At 40.7% G+C, this 14,051-nt stretch overlaps 1 protein-coding gene across 1 annotated transcript; it reads left to right on the forward strand.

Annotated features, from left to right (window-relative positions):
• Nucleotides 1-2,054: 2,054 nt before the first annotated feature.
• Nucleotides 2,055-14,019, forward strand: slc22a31 (solute carrier family 22 member 31). Its single transcript, XM_034216974.1, has 9 exons — nucleotides 2,055-2,486; nucleotides 5,108-5,211; nucleotides 5,940-6,094; nucleotides 9,930-10,098; nucleotides 10,568-10,713; nucleotides 10,954-11,062; nucleotides 11,207-11,421; nucleotides 11,834-11,945; nucleotides 12,325-14,019. Exons 1-9 carry the CDS (start codon nucleotides 2,055-2,057, stop codon nucleotides 12,767-12,769), a joined length of 1,887 nt encoding a protein of 628 aa, XP_034072865.1. The 3' UTR covers nucleotides 12,770-14,019.
• The last annotated feature ends 32 nt before the right edge of the window (nucleotides 14,020-14,051 follow it).

A 14,051-nucleotide genomic window follows, 5' to 3' on the forward strand; every position in this document is an offset into this window, starting at 1 on the left:
CCTGCCGTGCTCTGGTTCTTGATTTTGCGGTTCCGTTGTGTGTCATGATGTAAAAGGCTAAAACCACAAAAGACTATTATCTTGCAAGAAAAAAATAGGTGACAATGAAAAGTATATTGTAGTATTGAAAAGTTTTTCAAAATGAATCTAATAACATTCATGTTATGACCAACCAAGTTGCTATGGTTCTCCAAGAGACAGGTTTCCATTGATTGCAGGATGAGTTATTTTTATTTTCAGTGTTTCACAATCTGAATGTTTGAAATGCCTTCTCTGTCAGGACCGCACTATTTGTTTACAGCTTCTACATATATGTCGGAGTTCAGTCTCTCCCCCTTAAGGTCTTTGAAACAAATCAGATTTATGTTCTTTTTTATAGTTGTCTGGCTTTATTTAAACATCTCTGTGTGTCTTTTATCTTTGCAATTACATCACTCGTTGGAGTCCTGTCACCTAACAGATCACACCATTCTTACCGATATTCTGGACATTACCATGGGCAGCGTATACATTGTGGTTATTACAAAATAATCAAGTTACAGTATGTCCTCCTGGTTCCCACAGGTCCTTGAAATCAGGGCAATGAAACCTTTTCTAAGTAGACATGGCTCCTTGAATATATACAGTGGAGGAAATAAGTATTTGATCCCTTGCCGATTTGATAATTTACCCACTTACAAATAAATTAACAGTCTATCATTTTAATGGTAGGTTTATTTTACTAATGAGAGACAGAATATCAAAAAGATAATCCATACATTGACATTATATAAAAGATAAAAAATTGATTTGCATTTAACTGTGGGAAATATGTGATCCCCTGGCAGAACATGAAAGTATGCATGTGATCCCCTGGCAGAACATGTCTTAGTACTTGGTGGAGAAACCCTTGTTGGACAGCTCAGAGGTCAATTGTTATCTTTTATATAATGTCAACTTCTGGATTTTGTTTTTGATATTATTATTCTCACTGTTAAAATAAACCTACCATTAAAATTATAGACTGTTAATTGCTTTGTAAGTGGGCAAACTTACCAAATCTGCAAGGGATCAAATGCTTATTTCCTCCACTGTATATTTAGTGAAATAATTGGAATTGAAGTTATTTTACTTAGTTTTTTGTAATTACTTCAACTTGCACTACATATGGTTTTGCAGTGCTACTGCTAAGTCAAAGTTTAGAGGGCAAGAGTTTGCTGTTGGTAAGCTTTTGTAAATCTCCCTGCCATTCGCTTTGCATCAATATGAAAGTACTTCAGGATTTGAAACAAGTAGAAGTTACGCAAAATGAATATCTGTCAGCAGACGTACGCCTTTAACTTTTCCCTTTATAATTACAATTCAAATTGTTGTGACATTAGAAAACAATTTATCCTAACATGTGAAATATAATGTAGTTCAAATGTAAAAGGTGCACTAAACAGATTTGACCAATTAATCTCACGCAGCACTACTTAGTCAGTGAAAGCAGTTTTATAACACCTTAAATGGCCTTGGTGGTAACAGTTTGTAAAACATGTTGACTAACAATATTCAATTGTCAACAGAAAGTCTGCAATGGGACTAATCTTATTATTCCTCAATAGCTTTAATTTTAACCATTGATTTATGTTGTCTGTCACAAAAATATTTCAGCTTTATAGAAGTCTATACTAAACAATACTAAATCTTTTGACCAAACCTGCTGGGAAAAGTTCATATTTTTCCCAATGGAAATTGAATTATAAAAGATTTGAAGCTATTAACTATAGTACCACTTGGCTGCCCAAACCGCAAGCTGTCACATTAACTGCGTCCCCTCAATCACCTACTCTGAGTCTGAGGAACGAAAAACATGATGATTAGCAACATATGTGTGCTAACTTTAGCTGTGAGTGTGCTAACAGTGTTGTGTGTTGTGTGACTCAGGGGCCACCCTTCAGTGAGTCACTGAAGCATCAGGTGTCTTATAGGTCGAGCCCCAAGTGCCCCGCCCTCTTTCTCCCCGTGCGCTTCTTCAACTTCTACTGGCTGTGGCGCGCGCCTGTAGAGCTTGCGCACTCAATTAATGCACCATGGCCAGAGAAACGACTGTCACCGTAAACACTCTTCCTTCAATGGATTTTGAGACAAGGATTTTCCCTCACATCGGCGGCTATGGACGCTACAACCGACTCGTGGTGCTTTTCAGCTGGTTCCCCAACTTTGCGGTCATGCTGAATCTTTTTTGCGACGTTTTTTTCACTCATATCCCGGAATCGTATCACTGCAAACCCGACCCGCAGCTTCTGCCCTCCACTTTCCTCCCCAGCAACTTCTCCAGACAGGGGTACCTGAACCTCACCATCCCCTGGGTGAACGGCAGCGGCCTCAGCCACTGTGAACTCTTCAAGTACCCATCAAATACCTCGGACTTCTCCGAAAAGGTGCACAGGGAGAGGGTGTCCTGCACCGTAGGGTGGGAGTACGCCCATGTAGCGGGGCTGCAGAGTAACTTTGTCACCGAGGTAAGGAACAGGTCATCTTTCTGGTCTGAGTGCGTGTTTAGCTTCGTGTTAACCAGGTATTTGGGCTGAAAAAAGCATTAAAAACCGCTTTTTCCGGATCCAGGTTGTTGTATCCATATGTTGTATCCACGTTAACATCACCACAATATTCGTTTTACTAAATATGGAAATATTTCTATTGAGAGACAGTTCTTTTTGTCTTTGCTGCAAGATGGTGGTGCTGATCTGGATGTATTCCTCTCAATTAAAAGCAGTATGTTTCTTCTGGAAGCATGTGTGGTCATGAAGACAGCTGTTTGAGCACCATTCTGTTAATATTTGCTCACCAGTTCCAACTTTGTTAATGTAGTCGTGTTTCACTCTCACTTATCTGCTGTCTTGCACTCTGTTCCCCAGGGTCACAGATAATCATGCAGAGGAAAAAATACCATATAAATACATTCAATGTGTATGGATTTATTCAGGATTAAAAACTGAAGTATTGGATCTGAGTAAGAGTGTGTGAAAAGACAAAAGGGCAAGTGTAGTTGGCTTTGCTTTCAAGCTATGTTTTTGTTTGAGAGATTTCCGAGCTGATAGTGCATCCTCTTTGATTGTCTCCTACTTTATGTAACTAGTGTGGACACACACAATGGGTTCCACTGTGACTGCGTCTTGTTGTGCAACTCCATGTGTAAATAAGCAGCAGGAATGGGTTTATCTTATCCCCAGTCTGTTTTTTGGCGCTTCAGCTATTTAAGGATCCATCCCAGTCTGCAAATATTGACAACAAGTTCTAAGAAAAATATTCCTCAACGTGACCCCGTGTAAACACCTTGCACATCTGTGTCAGTGCAGTATTTTGTAACACATACTGAAACAACGTCAGAGTACTAATCTCTAAACCACTGTAGAGATATTGAGGGTTGACAAGCAGCAGGAAGTCATTAAGGCTAATTCTCCTTCCACTTATCGGCCAATTGTGTTTGTCTCTGTCTATGTTTTTGTGTTGCCCCAAGGAAACAGATCCATGACAATCTGTGGCGCAGGGAAGTCTGAGGCCTTCATGTTCCTTCCTGAGACCCTGTACGCCTCCTTCCTCAACTAGCTTCCTCTTCACATGACATCATTCACTGCAACAGGGGAACACTTTAGTAAAGGAGGAAAATAATACAGTCAAATCCTGTTCATCATATACTAACACAGCTGCTGGATAAAATAACACATTAGGGAACAAAAGTCCTTGACTATCAACTTGGAAAAGCTCAAAATGTTGTTGTTTTTTAGAACGAGGTTTTCATCAACTACATCTCTGAGACCATTGCCTCTATGGGGTCAATGTTAGTGAGGATCTGATTGTGACCCTTTTTCCTTTTCGCCCTATTCATTAGCTTAGCATATGATGCCGTTTTAGAAACCAGTGCACCATCAAGACAGACTATTTGGCCCCCATGTACGCTTGTATTAAAGCTTGATTACTTACTGTGAAATAACCTGATGTGCAGGGGGACACTGTGTCAACATCTAGTTTCAAGAGTTACATAGTATGCCTATAATGTTCATATTCCTAAATAAAATGTGTTTATTCAAATAACCATACAGCAAATATGGCAGCGTAATGTTCCAGCATTGGGATAGCGCGCACAATACACACAGAGGTGTCGACGGAGCAACAGGGATCACAAGGACTCCAAAAAGGTTGTGGCATCAACAATAAAGATGTTCTTTCAACTTCTTTGGACTACAAGTGTTGCTGGAGTTTTGACCCTTTCAGTTTCCCTTCTTAATTCAGCTAGCTGCTTTGTATCCATAGTGTATGTAAATGCTCAATGTCATAACATACCTGGACTGCACACAGAGAACATGGTCGAGGAGGCAGAAAAGACACGGACGAGAAGAAGACTTGGCTCTCAGGCAGCGACTGGTACTAACCAGGCGTAGAGCAGCTGGCACGCTCTGCTTTGAGCACCACTTTGTTCTAATGCAATAACACTGTCAGCAGACCTCTTAACTCAATTATGGACGACATGATCTACATTCCTGCTTCCTGACAGAAATCTCTCTGTGTTTGTGTCAAATAACGATGAAAGTGGCTTGTTGGAAACAATTAGTTCATGTACTTTTTGTATGTTTTTAAATACATTAATCTTCTTTTAGAAAGAAATGTAGTTACCTACATATTTATGATGTATACACTTAACTCAGAGATTACTTAGAGTGCTTTACATCAAGTGCTTATCACATGAAGTAGGCACTGGTTTGAGTCTAAAAAATGTTCTTGTATACTTGACTTTTTCTTCACTTTTAAAAATGGGGATTTTAATAGTGCTTTGGTCCAACTATGCTGCTATGATGTAAGCTTAGTTTTGGCTTGTAGAATTGGTCTGATTTGTTTTGGGTCAGATCGTAATAGCTTACAAGAGCAAACAACGTTTCAATAGTTATAATATATATTACTATGTATAATATATTATTGCTAATGCCCGCTAACCCACCTTTAACGGTTTGACTTAAAGGTCATTTTGTACGGCAATTGGTCTCTTTTTACGCCTCATCAGATAGCAGTGCTCTGTATTTGTAAGTTCATATTGGGTTTTGTTCTCTCAGTTTATTTCAACGTACTTCTTTGTCCTCCTCTGCAGTGGAACCTGGTTTGCAGTGACTTCTGGAAAATCCCTTTGCAGCACATCTGCTTCATGACAGGATGGATTCTGGGATATATCCTCCTTGGTACATTGTGCGACTGGTAAGTCATAATCATACTTTATATGGAAAGTTAAGACATGTTTAGTAAGATGTATGGTCTGAGATCATTTAGTAATGTAATAGTTTAAGAAGTAATGAATCCCCAACTCAATATTCTAAAGAGTTGTATTGGATATACTTTATTTTATAGATCATTGTATATTTGAAAAATATTGGTGTAGTCTAAATTTCGTAATTATGTTTTTCCTCTTGACGGTATTATTTTATTGGCAGTGTTAGCCAGAGTTTTTTGTATTTCTTTAAAATCATAAAACTGAGTTACCAGCTAACATTTGCTGCCTTTAACAATATCTCTTGGCTTTGATGTTGACACAAAACATACAACTCTACTACTACTACTACTACTACTACTACTACTACTACTACTACTACTACTACTACTTAGCCAGTTAGATAGGCACTATCTGCATCCGTGTACAGCTGAATAAATAACAGGAGATATTGGTTTCTGTGTCTATTACGAATTGTAGAAAAGCAGACTTCTGAAAAAAGGACATTTTAAGAAAAAAAAACACCAATTTCTTTTGGAAAATACATTCAATTATAATGCGTTAATTAATGTTTTAGCAATAACCTTAAAAAAATTCTGATTCATTCATTTTTTACACAATCATATGAATTATTTTTGTAATTGCTTATTTATTCAGTCAATATAAAAACATTGAAAAATGTGATGCGACAATAACGTGAGTGTTTGTGTGCTTGCAGGCTGGGCCGTCGGCGGTGTTTCCTGCTCTCCATCAGTCTGTCCAGCCTGCTGGGGGTGGTTGTGTGTCTGTCCAGCAGCGCCGTGGTGTTCCTGCTGCTGCGCCTCTCTCAGGGCGTCATGCTCGCCGGGGTCTTTGTGTCCTCGTACATCGCCAGTGAGTATCCTGCACACACATTCAAATGTTGTCCCACTTATTCTGCAGTCAGGCTTCCTGGAGCCTTGTTCAGTAACAAGCCTCTCCACCGGACTGGGACAAAACAACCTCAGCTCCTCGGACACGAACGCTCACTTCTTTGTTTACTTTGGAATAATGTTTGGATTTCTTAGCTCCGCTCCGAGTCATTCGCTGGTGCTGAGTTCATCCAAAGGTCATGTGTTTGATCAATCATATTTATTCCTTTAATTTGTAACTGGGATTCTAATGTATATGACAAAAAATGACATAAAGTATCAAAATTGGTGCAATAGTAATAGAGAAAAAATAGTAGTAATAAGTTAAATACAGTGAGAGTAGTCATGACATATTACATTGTATTAGTTGTTTACAGTTTAAGACGTGCTGCTGTTTATTATGTTTAAGTGTCATTAGGGGGAAAGTCCCACAACCCCACATGTTCTCAATATTAAATACTACTCATTTAATATAAATACTTTTTGCTTGATCTCATCTTTAAAGTTGTTCTGCAGCCATTGTTTTGCGGACCAACACATTACATGTTATCTCTTGCGGAAAATCTAATGTTATGTAAATGGTATCTAATGTTAATGCAATAAATCATGGCCTTGTGATTCCCAGCGTAGAATAAATGATTGTCACGCGGGTTGCATTCATGTAGGTTCCTGAGTTGTTTTGTGAGCAACCACTGCACAGTTGTTTCAGCACATTACTCCCTAACCTTTCTACCCAGCTATCTGCTAAACTGCCAATCGAAAAATGCTCGTTGATTCTATTAAGAGGCTAAAAACAAACTTTGGATTTTGTAATAGTGTGGAATAACTAAAGCTAAAAACCATGCTTTTCTTGGTAGTTGAAAAGAAGGGATTTCCCTTTTAAGAGGCATTCGGTAATGGACCCAACCATTACCGAATTTTGATAAGGGCACAACAGTTTCTCACTACTGTAGTCTTTAGTTAAAATGTAAAATGTAGTATTCGCCCCTTTTTGACTGGCAATCTTTATTTGTTGAAAGTTCTTAAAAAAGAGAAATGCATAATTGAAAGTGCTTCAATTTATTGATTTGTGAAACACCAGATATAAATGAGCTCTTAAACTCAACAGAAATCGCTCAGCACAACATATTGTGTACAGTGCAGCCAGACGTTGTTTTTATTATAAGTCAGTCAATCAGAGTTCAAACACAATCGTTACAGTGAAGCCAAGACCAGGGGACAGGCAGTTTTCAAAAATAAATCAAACTGCATTCCTTCCTGTCAACCTCAGCGTTTTTAATCCAGTGCAGGAATGGCGACCCTGCCATCAACAACTCAATCTACTTTGTAGAGAAATAATTAAGGATTATAGACTAAAACTTTAATTAGCAGTGGCAATTTAAAGTCCTAATTTAATTTGACATGCATCGCTGGAAATTGCTTTCCTAAAATGAAAGATTTAGGCTTACATTTCTGCTTTAGCGTGGGTTTGTGTATGACAGACTCTTTGCAGCTGTGTGTGTTGTGCTACACTCTGAGTGACAGCAGGCAGCTGCTTGTGCTTTATTACTTTTACCTCTCAGCTGTCCTGCTTTTAGTGGCCGTACCTCTCTGTGGCGAGGCCATAGATCCACGTGTTCATCATGGCTTTGTCTCTGATGAGGTGTCCTTTACTGCTAGGGGTATCTCTCATACAGCGAGTTTCCATTCGGGAACTGTAAACCAATAATGAAGCGGCAGAGGAATGTAATTGCGTTAGCGTTTGTAGAAACTGTGCACATTCCTGCGTGGGAGATGGGGGTACAGGGTAGTGGCATCATATGAAATACACACTCTTAGACACATCCTATTTTCAGTTTTTAACACACGCAGTTACTCCCACATTCCTGCGAGGTCAGGAATAGATTGAGTCCAGATTTTATTTTTAAGGGTTATGCTGATTTTAGGATGGGTGGGTCGGGGGCCTGGGACAAATGTTTCTCAGAGACCTGCCAGCGCTTTCTGAGAGGAGCAAACAATAGCAGGGCAGAACTCAGGTCGAGGAAGTGAGCAGGAAGTGAGATTCTCATTTTCCTTCTCTCTCCCTCAGGCAGGGAGGAAGTGGAAAGAGAATCGGCGCTCTGGGGGGGAAGGAGGTTAAAGTGCAGCAGAAACTCACACAGCCGACGCACTTCCAAACATGTTTACATTCACACCTTATCTCCAAGCAGCTTTATTTTTCCTTGTTGCTATAGCTTTATCGTTTTCAGATTGTAGCAAGAATTGGCTTTGCTTTGTACATTCTATGAAATGGATAACTAAACCATTTGATCACCTCTTGTAACCTTAAGTACTTAATAAGCAAAACAATGAATGTTTGTTGACATAAATGAAGGTAGTTACTAGGGCCGGGACTTTAACGCGTTAATTAAGATTAATTAATTACACAAAAATTAACGCGTTAAAAAAATTAACGCATTTTAATCGCACTTATTTTTGCACCGCGGAACGTTTCTCACTGGATGAGTTTCAGGCGTACCGATTATACTGGAGCACCAACTAACGTTCATGACTTTAGACAACAACAAACCACAGTGAACAACAGTGGGAAATGTTGTTTTAAAAAACGGACGGATGGAAGCGTCGATAAGAGCACGGTTGTGTGCAAATTATGCAAAAAGGAATTCGCATATCACCGCAGCACATCAAGCCTCAAGTATCACCTCAATGCAAAACATATAGCAGCTAGCGTGGAAGCTAGCGTGGACGTTAGCCTCTTTTATCGCGTGCACACCAAAAAGAGCCGGTACTAAAATTAGTTCATGAGAACCTTTTTACCCCCACGAAAGTCCCTGCTATAGAGCAGAGAGCTGCTAGAGAGCAGGGACTTTCGTACGGCTCTCTTGTGAGAAAAGAGCTATATTTCTGATTGGCTGGGCGGATTGCAGACCACGCCCCGTAAAACTCCCAAAAAGTTTTGTGAAGCCGCCATTTTATTATCCTCGCATTAGCATTATTAGCATTAGCCCAGCGCAGAAACGCAGAGAGACTAACTTATGGCAACACAAAATAAAACATGGGAGCGGTGGAGATGAGGAGGTGTCGGCGTTCTGGCGATTTACTCGGAAGGCTTCAGTAGAAGCTGCTGGGAGTCCCAGCAGCTTCTACTGAAGCCAGTCCCCAACTCCAGGGACTTCCGGCCGGGGACTTTGGGCGGCAGTATACGCCGTGAAGTGGTTTGCTTTGCGGCCTGCCAGTAAACCCAAAGCAGAAGAAGAAGAAGTGACGTCAGCGGCTTCATTTGCCTAATCCACTTCCAGGTTCAAAGAGTTCTCATGAACTAAATTCTCATGAACCTTTGTGGGAAAAGTACTGCGGTGGGAATGCGCCTAATGGTATACTAAAATCCATGTGAAAAAAAAATTGCTTCTCACTGTTCTTAGGTCAAATATTTATATGTGATTAAAAATGCGATTCATTTCAATTAATTAATTACAAAGCCTCTAATTAATTAGATTAATTTTTTAAGGGTCCCGGCCCTAGTAGTTACATCTTTGGGAGGAGAAGAAAAAAAAGATAGGAACAGAAAAATGTTTGGCTTCTCCATTTTTGGAGTGAATAAATTCAATCTGGTCAAAAACGTAGGGAGGTTCTTACTTGCCACTTGTCCTGTATTGAACCAGTTCCACATGAGGGCATAACCTGAATAAAAACACATGACAACATACCTCTGACTGTAGCTTTATGTGTGAAGGGTTCATGTCCGGACAGGAAGTGAATTGGTTTTGGACAGATGTATTAGTTTTGCTTCAGCTGTTTGATGAGATCTGCCTCTCTGTCTGTTCCCACCGCTCTCTCAGGGTTAGAGCTGTGTGACCCCCCCAATCGTCTCATGGTCGCCATGATCAGCAGCTTCTTTAGCGTGATCGCAGAGCTGCTGTTGCCAGGTATCGCTGTTCTGTGCCGTGATTGGCCCGTTCTTCAGGCCGTGGCCACTTTGCCTCAGCTGCTGCTGCTTTCCTATTGGTGGTGAGTCAAGTGGCGTTATCTGGAGTACATGGACACGCCGTGTGTGTATTTGATGAAGCATTGTGGCCAGTCTATTATTCTACAGTGGTGCTTAACGCATTGATGTCAAACAACACACTCAGACAACTTTAAGTATTATACATCAGCAAGAAACACCTGAGGAGAATGAGTGTCCTTCCTTAACTCAGGTTTGTTTTGCTGATTATTCCAGTACTACGAGAACCTTCAAAAACTGAAGTGTGTGCTCTTGTGTCTGTACTCACTTAAGATGTTTAATAATTAGTTACATTTAATAGAAAGGCTTTATTAATAACAAAAACGGATGTATGCTGATACCTGCTACATTTGAGGGATATCAAATAATGTTTCAATGTTCTATATTTTCTCTGTTCATCTTTCCACCCTCTCTATATAACAGAGTATGTGTGAATCCTGTCTCTCTGAGGTATGAACGTGTTGTTTTCCTCAGCTGTGTGTCGGTGTTTCCTGAGTCTCCTCGCTGGCTGATGGCCACAGCTCAGATCCCTCAGCTGAAGAGGAGTCTCCAGGAGTTCTCCACCAGGAACGGAGTTTGTTTACGAGATGAAATCTACCCTGGAGAAACCCTGCTGTCAGGTACACACACAGCCTCAGTGCATATGTTATTTGCAACATCATTAGCCTTTTTAAATCTATATATTGATTGATTAATTCATTGTAAATCAACTACGCTTGATGGCAGCAATTGGTAGAATGTGTCAAAAATAGATGTGAATCCTTAAACCCTGCAGAATGACTAGCCTGAAAACCTTTGGCTGTTTTGGGATGGCTTTAATCGTTTCCGGGTATTACTTCCACCTCTTTTCCTGTTCATAGAGATAGATACAGCCTTCGGTGAAGACTGTCAACCAAGGTACTTTTCTATTTTGGAGCTGCGTCAAACTCGTGTTATCTGGAAGAACTGCCTCATCCTCAGCTTCACGCTGTGAGTTTTTATTCTGAGTGTGAAATAAGGAAGGTTCCTTGGACTTGTCCATGAAATTGAAAGGCTTTCCATTGCACGATATGAGTGGGATGCATGTTGAGTGTTGGGTTTAATCCATGTTTATGTTCTGTCCCTGTCCTTCAGGTTCATTGGAACTGGCATTCAGTACTGTTTCACCAGAAACCTGCACAGTTATTCCTCCAACTTCTACTTCAGCTACTTCCTTCGAGTGATGACCGGAGCTCTGGCCTGCGTCTTCATCTGCCTGTCCGTCAATCACTTTGGTCGGCGGGGTATGCTTCTGCTCTCTGCCATCATCACCGGCCTGTCGTCGCTGCTGCTGCTCGCCCTCACTCAGTGTACGTTACACAGCTTTTCTTCACATCGTTATTTTGGATTTGGATTAGAAATTCAAATGTATACAAGACACTGTAACATGTGTAAATTGCTGACGGTTCAGGGTCTCAGATTTGAAGGTTATATAATGAATTTAATTTAATATCATGAAATTGGACAGATCACCATTGCAGTTTATGTATAAAGGAATCACTGTTGATTGTTTTCTTATCCTTCAGGTCAGGACCTAACATGAAACTTGATATGCATATAATGCATTTTAAGCATACTCCACTCTTTACATTTTGTTTAGGTCTTATTGATATTCACATGACGAGTTTAAAGGTTGGTGCTCATGCCATTGCTGTTAATGGGGCTGAAGTTCTCGTGTCTTCACAGAGAAGTCATGAGTCTGTGGTCCTGTTTTTGTCTCAGACCTGCGGGGGGGCCTGGTGCTGGTGCTCTCTGTCGTGGGGCTGCTGTTCTCTCAGGCTCTCGCCATGCTCAGTGTGTTGTTCGCTTGTGAGGTGATGCCCACTGTGGTTCGGTAAGTATCTTCTTGACCAAATTGTTCAAGTTATTTATTTTTATTGTCAAAAAATCCTATAAAAAAAAAATCCAAAACAAAGACAGAAATAATGTTTCGAGCAAAAATCCCCTAGAAATGCTCTGTTTAACCCGTTTCTTTAACTTTTGCTAGAAAAAAGCACGGCTGTTTTAGGAAATAGTTTTGCCTAAAAATCTAAATAGCTATAATGTGTAACCCATTATCAAAGTATTGTGTTTTCTGCAGGAGCAAATAGGCTTAAGGTTGAGTGTTCCAAACAGGTCGAACAATGGGAAAATATATCAAGTTGTCTGATCTCACCACTTTGGTGACCAGAAACCTGCCTGTTGATTTCTCTTCTCCTCTCCCTCCCTGTCAGAGGCGGTTGCCTCGGCCTGGTGCTGGCAGCGGGTTGTGTTGGCATGGCCGCCTCCTCCCTGATGGAGCTCCAGAACAATGGGGGCTATTTTCTCCACCATGTTATCTTCGCCTCCTTCGCCGTCCTCTCTGTTCTCAGCATAATGCTCCTGCCTGAAAGCAAACGCAAGCCTCTCCCAGACTCCCTGAAGGAGGGCGAGAACCAGCGCCGGCCCCCTCTCCTCCTGCCCCGGCCCGACAGAGACGACCTGCCGTTACTCAGCACTCGGCCCCGCCTCTCAGAGTACAACCCCGATAACTACTCCCGCCTGGTCTCTGCCACCCGGAAGATGTTGACTAAAGAGAGTTTGCCTTATAGGATCGCTGTGCCAATGCAGGCCCCTCTGCTGTCGGACAGTGAAACACAGAGTCAAGAGGATGGAACTCTGAAAGAGGTCATGTCTTAATGACCTCTCCTTTGTAGACTCGGACTATACCTCCTCCTCCTTCTAGACATACCTCCACAGAAAGTCTACCACCATGCTTCATTTAATTATTGTCTAAGTCACTCACTGGTTATAACTCAACTGATGAACTGACTTGGCTTGGTTGCACTTTAGAGCGACGGCTCCGAGCATGTCCATGTTTTGGACTCTTCTCGTTACATTTGACTTTCAGAGCTGTTGGTGCTGCAGCAAAGAAAAACTGTGGTGTTTCATTAGCAGCTTAAGTGTTTATACCTTAGCCTTGCTCATCTGTCTGTAAGCTTACAAACCCAATCGTCAGACACTATTTTCCCCAGAGAAGCTCGCTCAACCGGTGAGGCTGCTGTTGATCATGTGGGCCGCGGTGCTTTGTCCATTTATTAGTGACTCTTTTCATGAACTCATCCATCTCATTGACCAGCTGTGTCTCAGTGCTGAGCGGATCCCCAAGACACACAAGACAAGTGTCTTTGTGGAGTCTTGTTATACTTGTGAAGCCCACAAGGGGGAACTAAATGATGCACTGAGTATTGAATCTGATGACAGAGTCAAAGGATATGACTGGTTTTTTTAAATTGTGCCCCTACCAACCTACCTTGTTCATCCAAATATTTCACTTGGAAGTGTTTGGGGAAATGTTGGTAAAGGGATCTGTGTAGGAAAATAGCACTAGATACCAACCAGATGATATTGAATTCAGTCTGGATGATACGTTTGTCTGCTTTATAAACCACTTTGTCTCAAAGTATTATTTAAAGGTGCTATTTCTACCTTATGTTTCTGTTAAAACACTGAATGTAGCTGATGAATCTGCAGATGTACTAACCTCTGTAGCTGGCAGCCAAAACTGTCAGCAACCTCTCTGTTCTCAAATGATTCTAAATTGTGTCCTTTAGTTTCTTATTAGTCCAAAAAAATGTAAATGGTTTAACAGAAAGCCTTAAATGAAGGGCATTAGATATTTTCATAATAACAGATACAACCTGAGTCAATATTTTAAAAATAAAAAGTGTTTTGTAATGTAATGTTTGAGGACTGAGGCGCATGTTAATCCCATATCATCTTGTTGAACGTTGAACTCTTCAAGGTCGCCATGTTTAATAGAAGAAAAACACACTACTTTATTTGACATTCAGGAGATGTGTAATAGTTCACCTAATGTATCCGCACAGTTATGAGGTTACTGTCAGTGAACAAATAAAGAAGATTGTGTTCCTCAGTAGCTCAGAAAACCAATTATTTGTCTTTATTTTCATCCTGTTTG

Source organism: Gymnodraco acuticeps, unplaced genomic scaffold (genome assembly GCF_902827175.1).
Source record: "Gymnodraco acuticeps unplaced genomic scaffold, fGymAcu1.1, whole genome shotgun sequence".
Lineage (NCBI taxonomy): Eukaryota > Metazoa > Chordata > Actinopteri > Perciformes > Bathydraconidae > Gymnodraco > Gymnodraco acuticeps.

Coding starts and splice junctions, on each gene's coding strand:
- slc22a31 (XM_034216974.1), top strand. CDS start 2,055: ATGGCCAGAGAAACGACTGTCACCGTAAACACTCTTCCTTCAATGGAT. Junction 2,487..5,107: donor AGAGTAACTTTGTCACCGAG/GTAAGGAACAGG, acceptor CCTCCTCTGCAG/TGGAACCTGGTTTGCAGTGA. Junction 11,946..12,324: donor GTGATGCCCACTGTGGTTCG/GTAAGTATCTTC, acceptor CCTCCCTGTCAG/AGGCGGTTGCCTCGGCCTGG.